The sequence below is a fragment of the Pogona vitticeps genome, chromosome 6 (assembly GCF_051106095.1).
Source record: "Pogona vitticeps strain Pit_001003342236 chromosome 6, PviZW2.1, whole genome shotgun sequence".
NCBI classification, from domain to species: domain Eukaryota; kingdom Metazoa; phylum Chordata; class Lepidosauria; order Squamata; family Agamidae; genus Pogona; species Pogona vitticeps.
In genome coordinates, this window is record NC_135788.1 from 17,253,507 (window position 1) to 17,276,853 (window position 23,347).

Sequence of the window (23,347 nt, forward strand, 5' to 3'; positions counted from 1 at the left end):
AAGTTTTCAATTTTTCCCCAAAGTGGTGGTCTTCCTTTATTTTTTTCATCAGCACTCTCCTACTAGTCTTTTTTTTAAAAAAACCTTTGTTTCCTTTCTCTATCATGAAGGAGCAGAGGTGTTTAAAATCCCAATATTGTGAAGTGGCTAAGCTGTCTTGTTAAGCCATTTAATGACATTGGGAAATTCGAAGCAGAAGGGAAATTTAAAGCTGCGAGCTCTGCTTTGCTTCAGTCTCAATGATCAAATGTCTTGGAAACATATCAAAATGGAGCAATCCTTCCTGCAACAAAAAGGCAGTAGCTTCTGAAGGAACCCAGAAAGGTGCAAGTAGGAATGCTCTGAGGAAAAGTTGGTTCAATTAGCAATTATACGGTCTGATTCCCAGCAAAAGGAGTGAATCAGTCTGTCCCTGCAACAGAGCAAACAGTGGGACAAATGCGTGTAAGGCTCAAGCCCAAAGCACATTGCAAACTTAAACTGGTTTAGTGTCACCCTTCAGGGGATTATCAGAAGTTACTCAGGTTTTGGATTTCATTCTCTAATTAGGATAGGATAGGATAATTAACTTGCCAAATGATCTCCTCCCCCCAGTATATTTTGTTTGCATCTGACAGCTGGACAAAAAATATGGACATTCTGAGGCTACTGCTGAGAGATTGCCAACATAGTCAGCTAAGCAAACATGTTGTTGCCTAAATGGAAAATTGATCACAAATCACAAAACAGCAGCATGGCCTCTGGGATTATCACACATATTCCTAAAATGTCATTCAGTCTCAGGATGGTTTAGGGGAAAGTCATAACTGTTAAACTATATACTTCTTCGTGGCCTCTCTGAATCACACCCAGGGCATGAATCACAAAGGTCCACTCGAAGAAATACAATTACAGGATTACAGGTGGGTAACCTGTCGTTTCAACAGGCATCCGCACTGTAGTACAGATATATTGGTCCTTTGATTCTTTTGTTTTGTTTTTTGTTTTCACAAAACTTGAGCACTGTTAAGAAGATGAAGAATAGTTAATGCTTCAGCTTTTAAAACTTACTTGTTTTCTAAAAATGCAGAAACTCTTATGGTGGGAAAGAACTCTTTCTTGTTGTTGAAGGTTTAAGTTGTTGTGGATTTATATGTGGTGAAGACCACGACATTGTAAGTTACTCAGTATGTGAGGTCTGGAATAACTTTGTTTTATTACAAATCATATGGAAACTATGTCCAAGCCATTTTCACATTTCATATTTTTTGAGAGGAACAGGAAGAGACTTTCTGGTGTCTTAAAAATCCCATCTTCTGAATGGTTATATTGCAAATGCTTTTAGTCTGAAAAATTTCCATTCTGTGGATTTTTTTAGACTATGTTTGTATGTATTTATGTATTATGTAATTTATATACTGTCCCATTAGTACAGAAGCACCATTCTGGGCAATATAACAGTTAAAACATCTATTAAACAAACAATAAACAGTAAAATTAAAACACTAAAAACCAAATTGCATCAGAGACGGTTTACCAGTAGTAGCAGGACAGGAGGTAAACAATTAGTCAACCAGGGTTGGTATGAAAGGCCTTGCTGAAAGCAGTGTTTTGAGTTGCCTCCTAAATGACAACAGAGAGGTAGCCAGGCATAGCTCCTCTGGGAGCTGGTTCCATAAGGACGGTGCCACTGTGGAGAAAGCCCTGCCTGTTGTAGAAGACTTTTGGGCCTCCCTTAAGGTGGCTACATGGAAGAGCCTAGTCTGTGAAGATCTGGTGGATTGGGCAGATGACACTGGGGAGAGACACTCCCAGCAAGTAATATGGTCCCAAATCATAGAGGGCTTTGTACGTGAGTTTCAAAAAACTTGAATCCAGGATACAATGGGTAACTAGTTAGGATGAACCTAAACTGGAGTAATGTGATTGAATTTGCTCACACCAGTCTGGCCACTGCATTCTGAACCCATTGTAGTCTCCTGGTCAGTCTCGAAGGAAATGCCATGTAGAGAGCATTGCAGTAGTTGATCTGGGAGATGACTAGTGCTTGCACCAACATCCTGAGGGAGCCTTCATCTACGCAAGAGCAGTGGAAGGCCTCTTACTGAAAGCTGTTGTAGCTACACATAGTAGTTTGGGTCTGGAAGAAGGGAACTATAACAAGGAAGTAATATTTGAATGGTGAGTTTTCCCCTGATAATAGGGGGAAAACGGGTCTCTGTTCTTGGCCAAGACTGGTAACACTGATTCATTGATCAAAGGGATATAGCTTGACCAATTAGGAGTTGCTTTCAGAACAGCTTGCTAACAGTTAAAATAGTACAATAAACACTGGAAAAACAATACAGAAGTAGAGCATTAAAATGTGAAACAGAAGACAGTTGAAACCACAGAATGAAACCAGACTCAGTTGGCACTTAGAAAAGCCTAGGAAAATATTTCTTCATTAAAATATGTTAAAACTGCCCTTCATTCTTATGAATGCTAGAGTCATGTAGACAAATATGACCCAAATCACCATAGAAAATAGAAGAGAAGAAAATTATCTGCATGATGCTGGAAAAAAAATCTAAGAGCAGGTGCCAGACAAGCCTCCCTAAGCATCCTAAAGATGTGGCGGCACTGTTGAAAAATCTCTCCCTCCACCCAACTATCTGGATGACAGGGCATTATGGCCTCTGATGGTAAAAACCTTGTATCCAAACAAATAGATAGGGGACTTCTTGGACAATTAGATATTCCGGGTCCAAATAAGATGGGGCTTTGAATGTTCTCAGATCAAGGAATGAGTTCAGCCAAGAGAGCAAAAGCAGAACCTGTACGAAAACGTTTATTCCCAGAAATTGTTGGATATAAATTGCTAGACTCCTTTATCGTTCATGTTGCTGATTAGGGGTCCACAGCTCCAAAAAGGTTGGGGACCGCTGCAGGAGGGTACTGTCTTGCTGATAGGTATTCCGTGGGTTGTAGTTCAAGAAGGTAGTATTTCTCACCTCTACATTGTGCAATAGAATTTTATATAATTAAATGCCTACTAAGAGCTTTGCTCTTGCTAAATGTTTCAGAGGACTTTGGGTTTGAGTTGTGCTTGATAGCTTCATATACCTTCAGTCAAGACGAACAAGGTGATATTGCTATCAAGAAGCTTGCAAGTGAATATTATTGAGTTATCCTCCTGCTACCCAGTAAGAGAGGCAGCTGGCAAAGAGGACAGTGCTAGGTGTCTCCTGCTCTGGCTTTGCTGGCTGCAATCCTTATTGTTTGGTTCTGAGCTTTGAATGTATACCTTGCATTTTATTAACATGAGCTGCTTTGTTGTCATTAGTTGAAAAGCTAAATGCTTTTCAACTAAGGACAACAAAGTACTCAGTCCCTCATTCCTAATTACTCAGTCAGGGATGAGTAACATATGCATGCATGCATCTATGCATGTATGTGGGTGTGGGTTGACTGGTTGACTGGCTAAAGTGTTTTTTACCTACAATCTGTCAAAGTACGTATCCCAGAATTGAGTACAATCAGTAAAACCACATGGAAAGAATCTAAAACAATCCATGTACTTTGCAACAGCTTAGAATGATTTAAAAGAGTTGTAAACCAGTTAACAATTCAAAGAAAACCAAACCCAGCAATGCCTTCAAAATGTGGTGTGTGATGCATTCTCTGCTATTGGTTTAGTAACAGCTGTAACTCTCCTCACCCCTCAGTTTGGCTACAGCTGATGGAAGTTCCAGTGTAACACCTGAAAGGCAATATGTTGGCTATCGCTGATTACTGCCACTGCCATTACAACCATTCTATTACTACTATTGTTTCTTCTTCCTTCTCCTCTCCTACTGGAGGCTGGATGCCATCATGACTATATGGGCAGGATGCAGCAGCTGTAAACAATGATGTTCTGTGGCATCCAAACCAGACTCCAAAGTTGTTCAGCCCTTAAGTGCTTCTCTGGGTGCTGAGTTTCACACAAAGGGGTTTTGTGCTGTGTCAAAAAACAAACAACTACAGTTGTAGGGAGCCAGCTTGTCCTTCTCCCGCCTGCACTTCTTTTCAGATTTATTTTACAGTGGGGTCTTGACTTGAGAACTTAATCCGTATTGGAAGGCGGTTCTCAAGTCAAAAAGTTCTCAAGTCAAATCTGCATTTCCCATAGGAATGCATTGAAAACCATTTAATCCGTATCTGCTCTTTTCCGTCCATAGAAACTAATGGGAAGCTGCTATTCTGCCTTCGACCACTAGAGGGGGATATTTTGTTTCTTTTTTTCTTAGGTCAAGAAAGGTTCAGGGAAGGCAGGGAAAATACAGTCCAGGCAGTACAGTACCAGGCAGTCCGAAGACTGTCTCCCAATCCACTCTCTAAACGCTGGGAGGAGTGAGGAAGCAGACAGGCACCCTTTTCACTGGCCAACAGTTAACTGAAAGTTCAAATTTTGCACTTTTTTTCAGTTCTTAACTCAAATCTAAGTATGTAAGTCAAGTCAATATTTTCCTATGAGAGCGGTTCTTAAGTCAAAATGTTCTTAACTCAAGCCGTTCTTAAGTCAAGACCCCACTGTACCTAGAGTAATCAGCTAACCACCTGTAGTTTTTCTTGTTTTAAGTGACCAAAGCATCCTGACCCTTCATGTTTTATCAATTTTGATCTTTATTTGTTTTTTTCTGAGTACTTCATCATTTCTTAGCCGCTCAATCTAGAAATTCTTAGCTACTTGTAATACACCTGTACATTAAATGCTTCTCTTAAAAAAAAACCTTTGTGTTAAAGTGCAGAGTTCCATGCCAGACAGTGGAACTAAGAATACACGGTGCTGTACAATATGCAACCTGAAAGTCAGATTTAATTATTAATTGCATATTTTTATTCTTTATCTTAAGGGAACTGCTGCAGGGTATCTTTTATTGCATGGCGGTACTCCCACTGTTAATTCAAATGTCAAGGGACTTGTTTTCATCAATAAGCTCCACATTTAGGTTTTGGATCTTTAACCAAATTTCTCAGTGTGCTTGCTTTTTAGCAATTACTATGAACTTGTTTTTCCTTAACATTCATTTTAAAGCAATGTTCATTATTTATTCTAGTCATTTGTATTCACAAGTGACTCTCCAACGATGTTCACAGGGTACAAATTGAAAAGCAGTGGGAAGCAGATATATATGTATTGTACTTGTCTTCGTGTCTCTGTGTTATCTACTATTGAACTTTCACTGAAGCTTTTTGTTGGTAGTTCAGATTGCCAATTATATGAGCATCTCTTGAATCAAAACCCTAGTTTACCAACCTTCTGTCAGTTTGCCGTGCTGAACTTTGCCCCAAATTTTTTTATAGTCAATAAAGTTGGCATACATATCCAGGTTTATGTCACAGCATGTCTTGCCAAGTGTGTTTCCTGACTTCAGATCCTTTTCTGAATCCAAATTGTGTGTCTCCTTCCCCTTATTTGCATTTCTTGTAAATTCTGCCGTGTATTGTGTTAAAGAAAACCTTAAGCAAAGGGCTAGTGAAGCTTCTTGTTCTGTAGTCACTAAAAGGTTTGGCATTTTCCTGTTCTAGTAATGTCATAAAGCTCAGTCTCAACCAGATTGCAGGATTGATCCCTGTTCTGTTGATGTGATTGAAAAGATTTATTAAAAATCTTTATCTTATCAGCTTTAATACTTCTCCAAAACCATTATCAAATTCAGGAGCATTGCATTTTTTTTGTTAACTAATCAAAATTAAATATTTAGATAAATAAATGCATTCTACCACATTCTTAGTATCAATACTGGTTATTTTAATGCTAAAGTTACATTTACCCTTAGCTGATATTTTCACTGATTATTGTATTTCATTGAAAACACTAATTTTGTAATTTTTGTAATATTTAATTAAAATTGCAGTTACTTGCTATTTAATATGGAAGTTGCCTTTATTTTTAAAGCAGGAAAAGGGTGGATGTGTTTCAAATGTCAATTGAAAAACTATAAAACCAATCTGCCTGGATTTCCTCTGGCATACTAATTTCTATGCATGTTTTATTCATGCATTAAAATGTAATTTTCATCTCTTATTAGAAATATACTTTTTTCGATGAACCAAAGTATGAAAAACATTATCAACATATGGAAGCGGTTGAAGTAGATGAATATGGCCAAGCCCAAAAGTTTTACGACTATGCAGAAAAGAATGTCTTTGAGAAGCCTAAAAGTCCTCTTGTAAAAAGTAAGCCTGCTGACAGCAAGAAATTAGAACCATCTCTTAAGTGGAAGACCCTGCCTGGCTCTCGAGAGTATGTAATTCTTTTGAAAGATTCCATCAATTAATGTTATTGTTTAAGAAACAATGTTGTACATTTTTAAAAAATTAAATTAAGCTAAACATTCAAACATTTTGAACAAAAACTCTATATTCAAAATCACTGTTTGAGCCAATGTTCATATTTATCAGCAGTATTTGTATTTACTATGTTCCATATCCTGTCTTTTGGCCAAAAGTTCAAAGCAATATATATAGTTCCCCCCTAATTATGTGGTATTATTATTAATATTTAGTTACTTTTATTTTTCACCTTTTTTCTTTTTTATTTATTCACAAATATTTATTAATGGACAGAATTCTTTCGGTTTGCTACCTTGGTCTAAATGCAGTGGTACTAATTACACTGATAAGTTACTGCTAGTTATCAAGTTAATGCTTGCATTCCTCATTCTGGACCACTCATGTGTAGCAACACATTAACCAGCAGTACCGTAATTTGCTTCTGCAAGTTATGCTATTGCACTTATGCTGTTGCAAGTACTGAATAGGATTCTGGTCAATTAGTATTTGGTAAATCAATAGATCTAAGCAGGTGCACAACAATCAGCAAAAATGTAATACAAGAAACAGTAGATAAGATAATATATGATATACAGATACACAGTATTCAAATTAATGTGCCATATTTATATAGGGTTAGGCTTATATAGTCTATGAAATAAATGTTAGGTTTGACTATACAGGGAAGGGCTAGCATAATTAGATATATTATCGATATGCACCTAAACAGAAAATGAGGGAAGGACATTTTACATAGGGAAACTGACAAACAAGTAGCATCAGCAGCAGAGCCTCTTCGGGCGATGTTTCCCTATTCAATCCTTATATAATCCTTATGAAGTAGATGACACTATAAGGGTAAATGAACCAAGCTAATACAGGGTTCAGACAAATTTGGTGTGTGGCTCAGATAGATGTGGGTTGGAACTATGATTCCTTTCCCCCATAGATCCAGAATTACTCACTTGAAGCTTCCATACCTGTTTTTATTTTTTCTCAAATGTAATTTGAATTTCCACACTAACATGTCTTCACCCTTCCTGGTCCCCTCTCATGCCCTCCCCATTCTCTGCCCTGGCTCCACCCATTGGAAAGGATATATACAAGTCCTGCTCTTTTATGAACAAAGAGGGAGGGACAAATTGCTTCTGAACTTGAAGGGAAGAAAATGGAAGGAAAGATGCAGGGAACAAGATCCCCAAGAATTATTTGCAAGAGGGGACAGGAGGCCTTTTATTTATATTAACGCTGGAAATCCTAAATAGGCAGATAAGAGCTAATGAAAGAGTTAAAGGACTAAAAATTAGAGGCGAAGAATTCAAGGTACAAGCTTATGCAGATGATCTGGTAATAATACTTGAGAATCCTCAGGGAGACCTAGAGGAAGTATTGAGAATCATCGAAGATTATGGACAAGTGGCAGGTCTCCAAATTAATTATCAAAAAACATAAGTTATGATTAATAACATAAAGAAAGAAGAAGTTGGAAAACTGTTGAGGGAAATTAATTTTGAAGTAGTACAAAAAATCAAATATTTAGGAGTCATCATCACCAAAAAACTCAGCAACTTAATGAAAGAGAACTATCTCAGAATACAGAAGGAAATTCAGAAGAACCTGGAAGATTGGAGTAAGCTACAGCTATCATTGATGGGAAGAACTGCAAAGATAATTATTATTTATTTTTATTATTTATTTTATTTATATCCCGCCTATCTGGTCGGGTCAGGACCACTCTAGGCGGCTAGATCATCATAAAAATTATGATCCTGCCTAAACTTGTATTTCTCTTTCAAAATCTACCAGTATTATTAAATTTTAAATACTTCAAAGAATTGGATCGCCTGACAACCAAATTTATATGGAAGACTAAGAAACCAAGAATAAAACTTAAGCTATTACAGGACTTGAAAGAAAGGGGAGGTGTAGGACTACGAAACTGGTTATTATATTATAAGACGTGTGCCTTATAATATGGATAAAAGAATGGATAACTCTGGTAAACCAAAGATTATTGAAACTAGAAGGGCATGACTTAAGCATGGGCTGGCATGCATACTGTATGTGTGTTATGGGAAATATAAGGAACAATTGCACTGTATGGAACATATTGTAAGGAAAGCATTGGGTCTAAATGGTATAAATTTCAAGCACAAACATACAAGAAAATTCCATTATGGGTAGCCCCTATAGAAGCCTTTACGATGAAAGTGTTGAATCAGAAAGGGATGTTGTTAACCTACAAAGAATTACTTAACAGAGGACAAAATATAAAAAGTAAGCAAGAATGAGAGGAACTAGGGGTGGCAACAGATTGGTGGTCATTGAATAAATTAAAATCAAGATATAGAAAAGATAGAAATTTGGGCTTTTTTGAAGGCGAAGTACAGGTAGATAAACTGTGGATCTACACTGATGAGAAAATAATAAAGAAAATGAATACATACTTATTGGAATATGAACTGGAGGACGAGAGGGTAAAGGAGACAATGATAAAATGGGCAAGTAATTTCGGTTATAATATTGACATTGATCACTGGATGATGATGTGGAAAGACTGTTATAAAATGATTAAGCCAGTAAATCTAAGAGAAAATATCCTCAAAATGTTTTACAGATGGCACTATACTCCTACAAAACTGGCAAAAATGTCAGAAGGTAGCAGCAATATCTGTTGGAAATGTAAAAAAAAAAAGTAGGAACTTATTACCATATGTGGTGGTCATGTGAAAAAGCCAGGGTTTATTGGTTACAGTTGTGGGAAATAATAAAAGGAATCATTCAAAAGAAATTGAATTTTAAACCCGAAATAGCACTATTAAATATTATGCCAGAAATTACTGATAAGAAAAATCAAATATTGTTTGATGTATATATTGATAGCAGCTAGGTTACTCTGGGCCCAAAAATGGAAAAGTGAAGACATACCTACAATGGAGGAATTCCTGAAGAAGCTGTTGGACATTACAGAATTAGATACATTATCAGAAGCACTACGAGATCAACCAAGAGACTATGCAAAACAAAGTTGGAACTTAATACATGTTTGGGCCCAGGGACAGATCTGAAGACAGGGCAAAATGATTGATGGGCTTTCATTTTCTTTTCTTTTCTTTTCCCCCCGCTTTCAATGCTCTCTGGAATTTGGAAAAGTTGGGATGCAATGAGGTCTGAATCTCTGTCCTCAAAGGGGGGGAGGGTTTGGGGTGTTTGTATTGTATTTTATATATTTGTTTGTAGTTGATAAATAAAAAAAGAATTATTTGGAAGTAATGTATATGAAGTAATGTATATGAAGGGACATCGGAAAAGACTTCAAAAACACTGAAGCCGGCTTCAGTGCTTTTGAAGCTCTTCCGTTTTTGCTCATTTTTAAGGGTCTTACAATGTTTGGAACAGGTTTTAAATGCTTGCAATCGTTAGCCCACCTCCTGAACCCTATGCAAACTTAATTTGGTGTTGTTCTGAGTCGTCCTTAATTTTTGGTGATTTTTTGAATTTTCTCTCATTGGAATGCATTGGACGGAAAGTTCAATACATTCCAATGAGAGAAAATTCAAAAAATCACTAAAAATTAAGGACGACTCAGAACAACATCAAATTAAGTTTGCATAGGGTTCAGGAGGTGGGCTAAAGATTGCAAGCATTTAAAACCTGTTCCAAACACTGTAAGGCACTTTTACAGGAGCGAAAAAGGACTTCGCAAAGCCATTGAAATGTATTGAGTCGGCTTCAATACATTCCAATGGAGGAAACATTGTTTCACTCAACGATGTTTCCTATGGGTTTTTTCACTTAAAGACGGCAATCTGTTCCAATTGGAACGGATTAACCGGTTTTCAACTCATTCCTATGGGAAATGGTGTTTCACAGAACGATGTTTCACACAATGTTGATTTTTTTGGAACCAATTAACATCATTGTGTGAGGCACCACTGTATATACTAAAATATTTTGAAATGTGAGAGGGTGTACTCACTTCTGTGATATACTGTATATACCTGGTATAATAAAAGCTGCCATATGTTGCTGTTGTACTTCTAAAATGCAACATCCTGTTATAATCAGATGCCCTATTCTGTGCCAAAACAATCTGAAAACAGAGGAAGGAGTTGTGATGACAAGAAAGGTGTGGTGTCAGGGGGGTGTCATGAAGCCATAGTGATTCTAGGACTAGAGAACGTATATACCTCTAGGTGTTGCTGGACTACATCTCTCACCTGAATAGTCAGGGATAATAAAAGTTGTAATTCAACCACATCTGGAAGGCCATAGGTTCCTCATGCTTTGGACTTCACCCCTCAGAAGCCCCAGCCAGCATGCCCAATGGGAAGGTATTGTGGGAGTCATAGTCTGAAAATGGAATGGCAGAGTTTCACTACTTTTGCTCTAAGATCTTTGAAAAATGCTCAGGAGAAGCCAAGGATTTAATAGAGCAAGTATTTCTTAGGGACAACATATTTCTAATTACCAGTATGTTCCAGCTGGCCTGCTTGGAGAAATATGTGAAATAGTTTTACATTTGTTGACCACACTTCCATTTCATGTAACTGAAGTTTAAGTGTCTGTGAATGAATCCCACACTTCTGCTGAAATTGTATGGTTTCCAAAGCCCACAGATTCAGCCATCATGTTAAATATGTGTTAATGGGAGAATTCGAACAGTTTAAAAAATAAATTTCTGTTTCGTTGATATGTTCCACATGAAAACAGCTTGCATTGTTTTGTACATTACTGAAAAGGTAACAACAAAATACTGATATTGGTGGAAAAGATGTAAAAAGAAAACTAGAATGCTGAACTGTTTTTAGTATTAAAACACTATGGACACTGTCCAGTAAATAATTTAGTGTGCTTAAATCCTTTGAAATCATTAGGCTTAGCACACAGTGCTGTCTGCTGGATGGTGTCCAATACTGTATTTTAAAATCCAAATACTTTCTTGCTAATTTGTGAAGACACCGGTTGTTGCTTTATGTCCTTAACCAACAGATTTTTCCTCCTGCCTTCTTATAGTGTGGCATTGATCCGTTTAAATCTTTCATTGTTGTTCTGAAACTTTTAATGGCATTTACAAACTACAACAACACAAGCAAAATAGGAGAAGTAAAATTACACAAATTTCACAAATTAGGAGCGAGAAGCAGGGACCAATTTCAGAATTGCAGAGAAGAAACCTGCAACGGCAGCGGTCAGGGAATTACATTCATCACTCATGAAAATAGAAAGAATTGACTCAGGAAAATTGGAAAAATAAGAGATCCAAGGTTCAAAAAAAAAAATTCAGAGGTGAGAATGAGCAGGGCATTGAAACAGTATATGATCCAGGCTGTCAGGAGTCTCTAAACAAACAAACAAACAAAAAGTCTTTTTTCACGAGGGATATTAAGAAATGGACCAGCATGGGTGGCCGAAGGAAAAATATTAAAACAGGCTAACATAAAAGCTCTTCTTAGATGTGGGTTTACTAGGGAATGGAAATATTTGGGAGAATGATTCTGAGATGGGAAATCTTTCATTGATTAGATTGATCTTCAGTCTAATATGCGCACACATTTGTGGTCTATTTGTCATAATATGAAATATCAAACAAAATCTTTCAGAGGCAAAAGAGCAAGGAAAGAAAGCAAGGACGAAAAGGAAAGCAAACCTGTCCCCCCTGAAGGGAAGAAAAGATCCAGCACTACACCCACTGGCTCCCTCAAAGGGTAAGTGATCTCTGTGTATTATTTGTCCTTTACAAAAATACCACTTTTAACACGAACTTTAATCTAGGCAGATGTGTTTTTCAAACTCTATCAGTGTCATGAATGAAAAAAAAATCTTATAGACCTGAATAGTCTAAATCAATCTTATGCAACCTGAGGTTTCCCAGTGAAGTACAAATTGCTTCTACAATTTGGCCACACTGGCTAGTGAATGGGAATTGTAATTGATCGAATTTGAAGGGGAGGAGGTTTCAGGGAAGCTCTTCTAAAACTGCTGCCTTTAACTATGATGAATCTTACTTAGTAGAATTTGGAAAGTTCTCTGGCTGTTCCCACTCCTGTGCATGACCGAAGGGGGAACTCCCAAGCTGAAAATATAAACCTGTTGGTTCTGGCAGAGTTGTCTCATACTTGCATCTGCTACCATTTTTCCAATCATAGTCAGGGAGAAGATGATTGCTTGGCTTACTGTCCCAGTAACTTGGCTTTTAATAGATATTTCCTTAGCTCACATTTCTTAACTAAAGTAAGGGACAGATTTTGTATTTGAATGTTTTTTGCTCTCGGAATTTAAATACCTCTCCGAAGAGAGGGTTCTTTTATTTTCATTTTCTTTAATGTTGCAATAGGCCATCACTACCAAAATCTCAAAAGCAAACAAATGCATCCATTCCAAAAGTTTTCATCTTCTGTCATATTCTCCTATTTTCACAGACTTCACTAGGTAAATTTAAACAAACTGCTGGATAGCTCAGTGGTTTAAGCTCAAAGTTTAGGAGTTCAGTTCTCCACTGTGCCTCCCTGACAGAGGATGATCCATAAAGTCCCCTTCCAGCTCTGCTGTTCTTAGACTATTTTGAAGCAGTTAAAAAATCTACCCAGTGTATGGCACATCAGTGAATTATATAAACTCAATTTAAGTTTTAGTACCTGCCTAGCATGAATGTAAAACAGATAAGGAACCAATATGTGTTGATGGGGAAACATGTAGAAAATTTTCAATTTTGGAAAAGCTGATAGCATTAGCCTAGTGGTTAGTTCTGGTATGGGAGATATATGGGGCATCTTCTGGTGGTTTTTGTTTTTAATATTAATGTTGCAGAACTGGGCTCTGAGTTCAACTAGAGCAACAAGCAGGGAGACAAATATCCCACCCTTTTCCTGCAGGATGATTTCACAGTCAAAGTTGTTCTCCCCAGCTGTTCTCCCTCACACAGGGGAAAAGATACTGTGTCCGTTTAACATTCCCCTCCATGCAGTGGTGGGATTCAAATAAATTAACAACAGGTTCTATGTCCTAATGATAAATAAATAAATAAATAAATAAATAAATAAATAAATAAATAAATAAATAAATAAATAAATAAGTCAATATGTAAATATGTAAATATGTAAATAAATATGTAAATAAGTAAGTAAATGCCCAGGACAGTGGGATCTGATGAGGATTTCTGCCACAGTGGTCTCCCTACTGCCTATTATCACAACTACTTCTCACATAATTAAGACATCTGGATAAGTGCATCTGTTTGGGCATACTGCTGCTGTTACCCTCACCATGGGCATGTGCCAAAAACACACACACAAACACACACCTCACAGTGGGTGCTTATGACCAAGTTTGACAGAGAACTGACACATCTCTCCTTCCCTTTACCTCCTATTTTGCCCTATAGCTCACCAGTAAAAATTGCTTCCCTCCCCTTTCCTGCTCCTGAAATGACTGATAGCCCTGTTTGTTGTTACCTGGAGGCAGCCTTTGCGCACCTGTTGTGGAGTTCTTCTCCCCCCCCGCTTCCTTCTGGCTTGGAAGGTATGTTCCCTTTTCAGTCTGTTGCCACTCCACCTCACCCCCACCACCTCAATCGGTCCTTCAGTTACTGACTCCTCTGTGGTCTCCTCCTCCTCCATCTTTCCCCTCCACCCCGCACCCACCGCTTCTCCTCGTCAGTCGCTTTGGGGGTGTTGGTGTTGCTGGCGGCGCTGGTAGTGATGATGGCTTCCCTCAGAGCCCTGGCAGCTGCTTCCTCTTCTCATTTTCCACTTTTCCTTCATGCCACAGTTTCACCAAAAACATAAGACTCCCCCCCCTCCACTGTCTTCCCCAAATTTCCACCTTCCATTTTCATCTCCTCTGTCCTCCTCTGCTGCCCCTTTTCTCCTTCAGCCCCACACAAGTCCTCAGGGAAGAGTCCTAAAATACAAGCCTTAGTTTTCAAGGAGAGTGCTGTGTAACCCCATGCAGTGCAGGTTTAATCTCTATTCCCTGCTCTGGGGAAACAAGGAAGGTAGTTGTGTGGGAAGAAGGGAAGGAAGAAGAAGGAGAACCTCACTTGCCTTGAAAGGCCCATTAGGGTCATCTTGAATGGCACGTAACACACATGTAAAGCGAAGATGAACTTGATAATAACTCTCAAATTCTCTGACCCCTTCTGAAAAAAAAAGTTCTTACCACAAAGCAACAGTAATAGTAATAATGAAACTTTTTCTGTGGCACAAGCAAGAGAGGGCTGCCACCCTGGGATGTGAACTGGTCTCTGAACAATGCCACAATCATTTAATCCCTCCCCATTCCAGGTTCTGTGGAAAAGTCCTACTTCGGGCACATCATGAGAAGGCAGGCATAGATTGAAAAAGACCATAATACTGGGAAAGGTAGAAGGCAGCAGGGAAAGAGGAAGGCCAAATGCAAGATAGACCTACTCCCTAAGGAAACCACAAGCTTGAGTTTGCAATAGATGGGCAGGGCTGTTGAGGCCAGGCCATGTTGGAGATTGCTCATTCCTAGGGGCACCCTAAGTAGGGGGGAATTTGACGATACATAACAATAACAGCAACCTCAGGTTTTGTATGTATTTAACTGCCAGTTCCAAAAAGTTGAAAGGTTATTCCCTTAATTGGTTGTTGTGGGTTTTTCAGGCTCTTTGGCCGTGTTCTGAAGGTTGTTCTTCCTAACATTTCTTCCAGTCTCTGTGGTGAGACGTTAGGAAGAACAACCTTCAGAACACGGCCAACGAGCCCAAAAAACCCACAACAACCATCAGACCCCAGCCGTGAAAGCTTTGCAAATAAATGCCCTTAATGGGGGGACTACAACTCCCAGACTCCTGCACCAACCACAAAGACAGGGTTACGATCTCCCTCAAAACAGTGGCCAGAGAAACCCATTGGCCAGTTATTTATTTATGAAATGTATGCTTTTTTTGCAGCTTGTGGGTTCTGCTCTTTTCGTCTTGTTTTCAAATGAGTCACTTTTTCTTACAAAATAATTGTAAAAACATGTTGACTCAATACTAGGCTGCCACGCAAGCATCTCTCTCACCCACTCCCCAATTCACCAACATTTAATCCCTCCCCATTCCAGGTTCTGTAGAAAAGTTGGAGGCAACAGGAAAAGAGGAAAACCAAATGTGAGATGGATTGACACCATCAAAGAACCCACAAGGTTTAGTTTGCACCAGCTGTGCAGGGCTGTTGAGGACAGCGCAAAGGGGCAACGTTGCAAAAACAGAAGCTTAAAACAGCATGCTGACATGTGGCTCTTCAAAGAGGACTGTCCCAATTAACAAAAATTCAATCATCTTTGCAGACACCCTTGGCCTGATCGGATCGTATGGCAGATACCCTGGACTGCCAAAAAATATGAGTAATTGGGTTCTAGATCCAATTAAGCCTAAATTATCTCCAGAGGCAAAACAAAAAACAAAAAACCTGAGGCTGTACTACTTTGGGCACATCATGAGAAGGCAGGCATAGATTGAAAACGACCATAATACTTGGTAATGTGGAAGGCAGCAGGAAAAGAGGAAGGCTAAATGCAAGATGGACCTACTTCCTAATGAAACCACAAGCTTGAGTTTGCAATAGATGGGCAGGGCTGTTGAGGCCAGGCCATGTTGGAGATTGCTCATTCCTAGGGGCAGCCTAAGTAGGGGGGAATTTGACGACACATAACAATAACAGCAACAACAGGTTTTTTATGCATCTAACTGCCAGTTCCAGAAAGTTGAAAGGTTATTCCCTTAATTGTTTGTTGTGGGTTTTTTTCGGGCTCTTTGGCCGTGTTCTGAAAATTGTTCTTCCTGAAAAACCCACAACAACCATCAGATCCCAGCCGTGAAAGCCTTTGCAAATAGATGCCCTTAGCCACTTTTAAATTTTTTACAATCATAATAAAATATAATACCTGATAGAGCCTGGTTCCCCATTAGTTTTTCCATAGATCCTAAATACTAGATTTCCGCATACCAATGGAAAAAGTGGCATGTTCCCTCCCTGAAAATCTAAATAACTAATTAATCACCAACAGGCTTCTGACCTTTTTTCTCCAAAGTTCAGGTATTTATTTCTTTCAAAAAATAGAAGTATCAGTTTTTTTAAAACCCTGGAGCCTTGGGTTGTTTGTTTGTTTGTTTTTATTTTTAACCCATCTTTCTCCCTGCAGAGTGTCTCCAGTGGTTCACAAACCCTGACACAATGATATTTTTTTTTTTACATCCCACTATAAGGCAGCATAAAGATGCAATAATACATAAATGCTAAAAGGTTCTAAAGGGAATCCTGTTGAAATAATTTTGAAAATATATTTTACATGATAAAAATTTAAAAAAGCAATCCCATTTCATTTCCCTCCCTCCATTTCTCCACAGCAGTTTACATGTTAAAAAAGCCTACCACAAAAGTCTTTGCCTGCCAGAGTCAAGACTGCATGGCAAACAGCTAAGGCAGGGAAATATTTAATAAAAAGCCAGCTTTATGCTCAAACATAGTTTGCCTTTTATGTATTATACTTACTTACTTGAATAATCTCAAAAATGAAAGCTTGAAACTTAAACCTATCTCAACACAGTCCTCTTGAAGATGCTGGTCACAAATCCTTGATTAGTATGCTTTAGTCCTTCCTCCTCCTCCTCCTCCTCCTCCTCCTCCTCCTCCTCCTCGCAGTCCCTCCAGCCCCCAGCCTGAATGTCTGGATAGTTTCGATTCCCCTTTGATATGTTGATCTGCTTTCTTCAACCCTGGCCTGATGGTAAATCTTACTAGTGTTAAAAAACTGATAGCTGTCTTCCTGTTTTTGAGTAAGCCTGCCATTTGTCTCCTCAAATTGTCAGAGCAACAGCCTTAGTTGTCTTTAACTTGAAAAAAAACACATAGCCCCCCTCCCTCCCCCGCTTGTCGCTGGTCACCTGGCTCCTCCGGCTTCATTCATCTCAGGCCAGTAACCGGATCTCCGAACTAAAATAAAAAATAACAACCACCTCTATGGAACCAGTGCGAACCGGGTCAATCCCACCTCTGCCTCCATGGAAGAATACTGCATGGATGAGTGGGAATTTTGATAGGAAAAAATGCCTGTAATAAAAGGGTTAATCACTTGCCCTTCAAATGTGCCAGTTAGATCTGAAATGTCTTCCAAACATTGCAATGGTTCAATAGCCCTTCCTATGACTAGTGAGAACATGAACTGAGATTATAAGGAAGGCTTTCTCAGACTTTATTTGCTATAAGGAATATGAAAATAATAATGCTGACCTACTATTACTTAGGAATGTTGTATGTGTTTCATAAATTATGGATGTGTTCACTCTAAGGGCTATGTGCAAATTCATCAATAGTAAAACTTTTATGTCTTTAATGTGCAACCGATTAATATGGCTATCTGCTCTCTCCTTGCTGCCAACTGATACAACACAATGATTCCAGTCACATGACTTGATGCTTAGGGTAAAGCATTCAAATGCATAGGCAATAAGAAGTGGTGCCTTTTATAAACACATAACTTAATAGGCAAAATCCTGTTGCACAGTTACAGAAAAAGTGTAACTTTTGGAAACAAATTGCCATAAATTAAGAAATCTCAGACACCATCTGTTGCATGCTAAAATTCCCCATGTCTACAGAGATTTCTAAGCTTATGGCATTTTCCTTCCAAAAGTGACACCTTTTCTGTAACTGTATAGCAGGTTTTCAGCCAGTATACATTACATATTACTCAATTTTAATGTGGCGTGCATAAGTCCTCAAAAAGTGACATTATGCACCAGCACTGATTGATTGGAAAAAAGTGTTTATTTTTATAGCCCTGTTCAGGTGTGCAAAGAGCAACTGTTCCTATCATCATGCAAAGGTGTTGCCTAGAGTTCACTCCCATTATCTGTGCTATTGGGGGTTCTGGAAACCTGTACCCACACAGTTATATGTGCATAGGCCACCTTTCTCGATGTCTCATTGTGCAGCCCCTCTTGTGTGTTGAAATACATCAGGTTTTCCATGCTCGTAACTTTCAGTTGTGATTTCTTTGTTTTTATTTAGCAGACCTCCCCTAAAACCTGAAGATGAGAGCGAGAGCGAGAGCGAGAGTGAAGATGATGAAGAACAACCTGAACGCCACCAGGAGATCAATACAGATTTGCCATCAGAATACTGGCAGATTCAAAAATTAGTAAAATATATAAAGGTGAGTAAACTGACTTTTCTTCAGAAGACTGCAAATGTCCAAACTATTCCTCAGTTCTAATTAGATTATAAAATTTCACTCCAGGTCTATTTCTTACCTCCCCTCGTATTTAAACCCCTAAATTAATTTGCAACTGAAAACAAGTATTTCAGTGGAACAGTATATTTTTGTGGATCACATCATCAGTCTGGTAATATAATAAAATATACCGCATTGAAAGTGGAATTAAAAATATGTGTGAAACTGGAACCAACATGTTGGAATGTTGAGTGTTCCTTCGTAGGGGCCAGCTGGTCATCTTTCTTTCAGAATACTCCGTTCCATTCTCTCTTTCCAGTGGATTTCTCTTTCCTTCATCAACAGTTCCACATCACTCTGTGCCGAGTCCCTATTGCATTTTTTTCTGTTTCCCTCTTCGGTAGAGGGCTTTTCCCTACTTAAAGATTTTCTGCACTGCTGAAAACCCAGGTTCTTGCAAGCTTGGATACCTCTCTCTTGTTTATAGACAGTGGCTACATAAGGACCCAGACTCAGAAAATGAGTTCATTATTAATCTGTAGGATGAGTGGAAAATACGAACTTCATGCAGTTTGAGGTAAGTTTTCTTAATGAGATGGAATCCCTGATTTGAAGCCCTAAAGCAGCCGAGGCTTGTGCTGTTTGATGCACTCACTACTAATGAGTGTTCAAGAAGCAATAGCAGTTTTTTTTTTGAAGTTCAGTATGAAGCGGTGGCCTCTTGCCCAGTCAGCTACGTATTGTCTGTGCTAAGAAGGTTGGTGGGTAAGTTTATTCTGTGTTGTGGAATATGAGTCTCACTAAATTTCTTACTGAGAACCAGATAAACTGTTTGCTGGAAAGGTAGTCAGTGAATTACATGACTCTGGCAGGAGAATATCAAATTGCATGCTGAGGTTATTCAAATATTTGTGCAAAACTGAACTTTAAAAAAAAACCTGAGCAGGCTCAATCATAATTTACCTCTCTGAAAAGTTTCTGGATACCTGGTTTCCCTCTCTGTATTGACTTTCATTAAAAAAAAAACCCTCCACTCTACCCAAAAGGAAAGAATTCTGATTAAAACATATACTTGTTCAAGAGATTAGCTCAAATTAGTCTGACTAGACTTGGGTTTATTTACGACATATGTCAACTTATATTTTGCACAGTTCATCAAGTAACGATGTCTCTTTTATGAATATTCATTGGCTGGAATATAGCAATTTAAGACTATAGTGGGACTTACTTCTATGTAAACATGCTTAGGATTGCATTGAAAATGTGGTGTGGCAGTCCAATAGCTGGAAGATCTATTTATTTTCGAAAGCTGCTCTTAATTGAATTGTGGTGGAAGGTCTGAGTGTATGTCACAACAATATGATGGACAGTTACACCCAGTTTAAAACTGAAGTATGCTTGCAGCTGGCCAAAAGATGAATAATAAAATAAGATCCATTACATTTTAAACATATACCATAGCAGTGGCAGTTGGCGTCATAAATCAAAAAAGTCACTTATGGGGTTTTGCAACACTTTCCTTTAGAAGAGTGGAAGCCGAGGATAGGATGATTATCCTGTTCCTAGATATTAGATTCTGAATCAGCAAAGTTGGGAGATTCTGGGAGTTCATTTTGAACACATCTGGAGGATGCCAAGTTGGGGAAAAGTTATGAACAGAATATATTATGAACAGAAAAAATAGCTGTGTGAGCCATCAGGTTTGGATAATACTTTTTGGGGGGTCACTAAAAAGTTACAGGTAAGGTTTTCTTTTGAATTTTCTAGTACTCTTCATCAGCACATAAGGTCATATAGGTGGAATTTAAGTTGGGGTTGAGGTAAACAGTACAAAGATTGTGCATGTGATGTCTACAGATCTTGAAACCAGACCACTAGCAAGATTGTGGTTGCGAATTCCATATGAGACTTAAATGTGAAAGATACCAATTTACAGTTTCTCCTCTCTTAAGCTTGGGTCCCTGTTATTAATGCAACTGTAGAGTAAGGTAGCGGTTTTTACACCAGCAAAATATGAGGTCAATTTTAAGAATCACACCAGGGTTAAAAAAAAGATAATTGGAATGCATGGTTAGTTGAGATAGAATTCTTACTGAAGGGCAGTCTCACAGGAAAGCCTTGTCTGAAGTGATCATGGTGTTTCCAGTAGCAAGGTAAAAAAATAGCTATTTGAGCCAAACAGAAACATATTTTGGTGATATCTTTATTGATCACTAGAAAGTTACAAATTAGATGAACTTTATTTGCATTTTTTCATTGCTTGCCAGTCTCATTCTAGTAGTGTGCACCTAATGTAACACAACCAAGAATACTTCCTGACGAAGCTCTGTGTTGCCCCCCAGACTTGTCTAAAGCACAGGGTGAGCACCACATATGTGTTTTCCATTTGCACATCTCCTTGCAGGAGCGCTGGATTGTTGAAGTTTCAAAAGATACACTTGAAAATGTACAGAGCAATAATTAGCAATTTTGGCAAGCAGCATAGTTTCCCATCCTTTCTGCCCTGGGCTGTGAGAATGAGCCTCTCACCATGAAAAAGGAAGAGGAAAAGGAGGTGTCCCTCGATAAGAAAAATAAGGATTATGCTTTCAAAAAACAACAACAAAAAAAGGAAAGTGAAGATTTTGGCATTTATTTTCCCAAAACATATAGATTCACCACTAGATTTTGGCACCTATTGAATTTTGGTGCCCTAGCAAAAGCCTTATATATTACAATCCTAGTTACAAATAGTGGTTGTTGAGTTCACCTCATGGCCCCTGTTTGTCTCACTAAATACAGAGCTCAGAAAGGCAAACCAAAACACCTCTTGACACGCTGCCACCAGTTGACCTCCTTATCAACTTACTTTACTTAGAAAGGATGAAGGTCCATTCAGTACTGACTTTTTAATAGAACAGCTTTATTGAATCCAATTGGTTTCTGGAACAATTCATAAGCACTTTCTTCAAGTTTCATCCAGCTTCAATATTAACCTTCTATAGTAATTATCACAGTTTACACTCAGACTGATCACTCCTGAGACCCCAAACTATCCTTCTCTCTCTGATTCATAGCACAGACTCAACTCAGACTCCTCCAGACTGACTGACTCCCCTCTCAGGCTCCACCTTTTAACATCTCTTCTGGCTCCACCTTTTAACCACATTAGCATATAACTCATGAATAATACGTAACTTATTGCGTGACTTAGGGTGAACGCTACAGTGGTAGAACTAACTTTTTATTAAAATAAATGTTGCCCACAGTATCTGTTTTGCAGCTATGGTGAAAAATAAAAGATTTTCTTTTTTAAAAAAAATGGAGGATCCCCAGTTTATTTCAGTTTATTGTATTGTCTGTGACTCGCACATGAAAATGCCAGGGAGGAATTTCTGTTAAACAATATGGCATGTCATCTCCTATTTCTTGTCTGGAAGATTGGAAAGAACAGTAGACTTGGTCTATACGAATAAAACATATACAATTAATATAATACATATAATTAATTCCAGAATATTTCTGCACGGATATGGCAAATGTGTATAGAAGTATAAAACAGTGGTAGGTTATGACTGAGAAATATAATGTGTTCTTAAACTACCCAACATAAAGGATCTGAGACAGAAAATGAGCCTGGGATGGTGATTGGGCTTAGTTTTCTGTTCCTGCACCAGCTCTGCTCACATACCATGTATATGCTGTTTTTCACCACAGGTGGGGAAAAGTTGTTTTTTAGACTGCAACCCCCACATTTCCAAGATGTAGATGTATACTTCGTGGTAGGTCCCCCCCCCCTATACACCATTAATACAAGAAGCTTCTATGTGGCATAAGTAAAATCTGTCAATGATCCTATATTGGTTTTCTGTGATACTAAGATTTCGAAGCTAATATTCTCAAGATCAACAGAACTGCTGCCGAAAGCAGTAAGAGGTTAGGAAAGACAAGGATAGGTGCTTTGCTCTGTATTAAATAATAGGGATTTGCAGGCTTCTACATGGCAGGGAAGAGAGTTTTGCTGTTTTTGTAATTAGGAAGTATATCCATCAGAGTAGGTTCCAAAATAAATATTTGTTTGTCACTTGTTGTTTTCTACTTGGATTTTAGATGATCATAATTGTGGAGCAGAAAGTTGAATTGCTTTGAGATTGGTTTTCAAAGAAGAGAAATCAGAGGCTGTTTTACTTAGACCCTCCCATAAATGTCAACAATTATAAATGACTTTTAAATTTGTTTCATTCTCTTTCATTGGAAGGGTTTTTTAAAAAAGCAATGTGTAATGTTGCTGGATCAAATTAGCTACACAGATAATGGTTGGAAACTGAGTTATGGATTGGTTATATTAGAACAGATTTTTTTTGTACAACCCCTTAAATGTGCATTGCAGCATAATTATCCACACAAATATCATTAAAACCCCAAAAAAGGGTGGTGGGGGACTCACTCAAAGAAAGAAGGCCCAAGGAGAAAGAAGAAGAGGAAAAAAATATATGGCTCTTCAAAATTCTATTCCTAGTTTATAAAGGAAAATTGCTTATAGTAGTAATCATAGAAATTAAGATTTAACTACATGGAGTAAAATTGTATCAGTACCCTTATAAGTAACAGGTAGCAAAAATCTGTAATTAGTAGTGTGCCAATAAAGTTCTATACTTAAAACGGTCTAAAAATTTTGTGCCATTAAAATGGTGCATACTTTTTCAGTCCTGCTGTTCTGTATTACTGTACAGTATTTTAACACAGAGTTTGAAAATGTGCATTCATTTGTGGTTTTGAAAGCTCAGAGCACATAGACGTAGCTAATTTGGTGTACAGTGGACAACAGTGTATAATAAGGAACCACCTTTCTGGCCGGAGCTTGTTTGTGCCTTGGATACAGGAACAGAAAGAGATGAAACGGTTA

The 23,347-nt window shown here is 38.2% G+C and overlaps 1 protein-coding gene across 4 annotated transcripts in view; it reads left to right on the plus strand.

Annotated features, from left to right (window-relative positions):
• The window catches only part of ODAD2 (outer dynein arm docking complex subunit 2), an 85,701-nt gene that overhangs the window by 15,189 nt on the left and 47,165 nt on the right, over positions 1-23,347 (plus strand). For 3 of the 4 annotated variants that reach the window (XR_013537764.1, XM_073003022.2, XM_078378616.1), the window contains exons 8-10: positions 6,036-6,250; positions 11,883-11,987; positions 18,300-18,444. Coding sequence is in view for 3 of the 4 variants with exons in the window: in XM_073003022.2 (XP_072859123.2) it covers positions 6,036-6,250; positions 11,883-11,987; positions 18,300-18,444 (465 nt within the window). In the remaining variant the exon portion in view is untranslated. The remainder of the gene's footprint in view (positions 1-6,035; positions 6,251-11,882; positions 11,988-18,299; positions 18,445-23,347) is intronic. The other variant, XM_020801127.3, reaches the window with a different exon arrangement.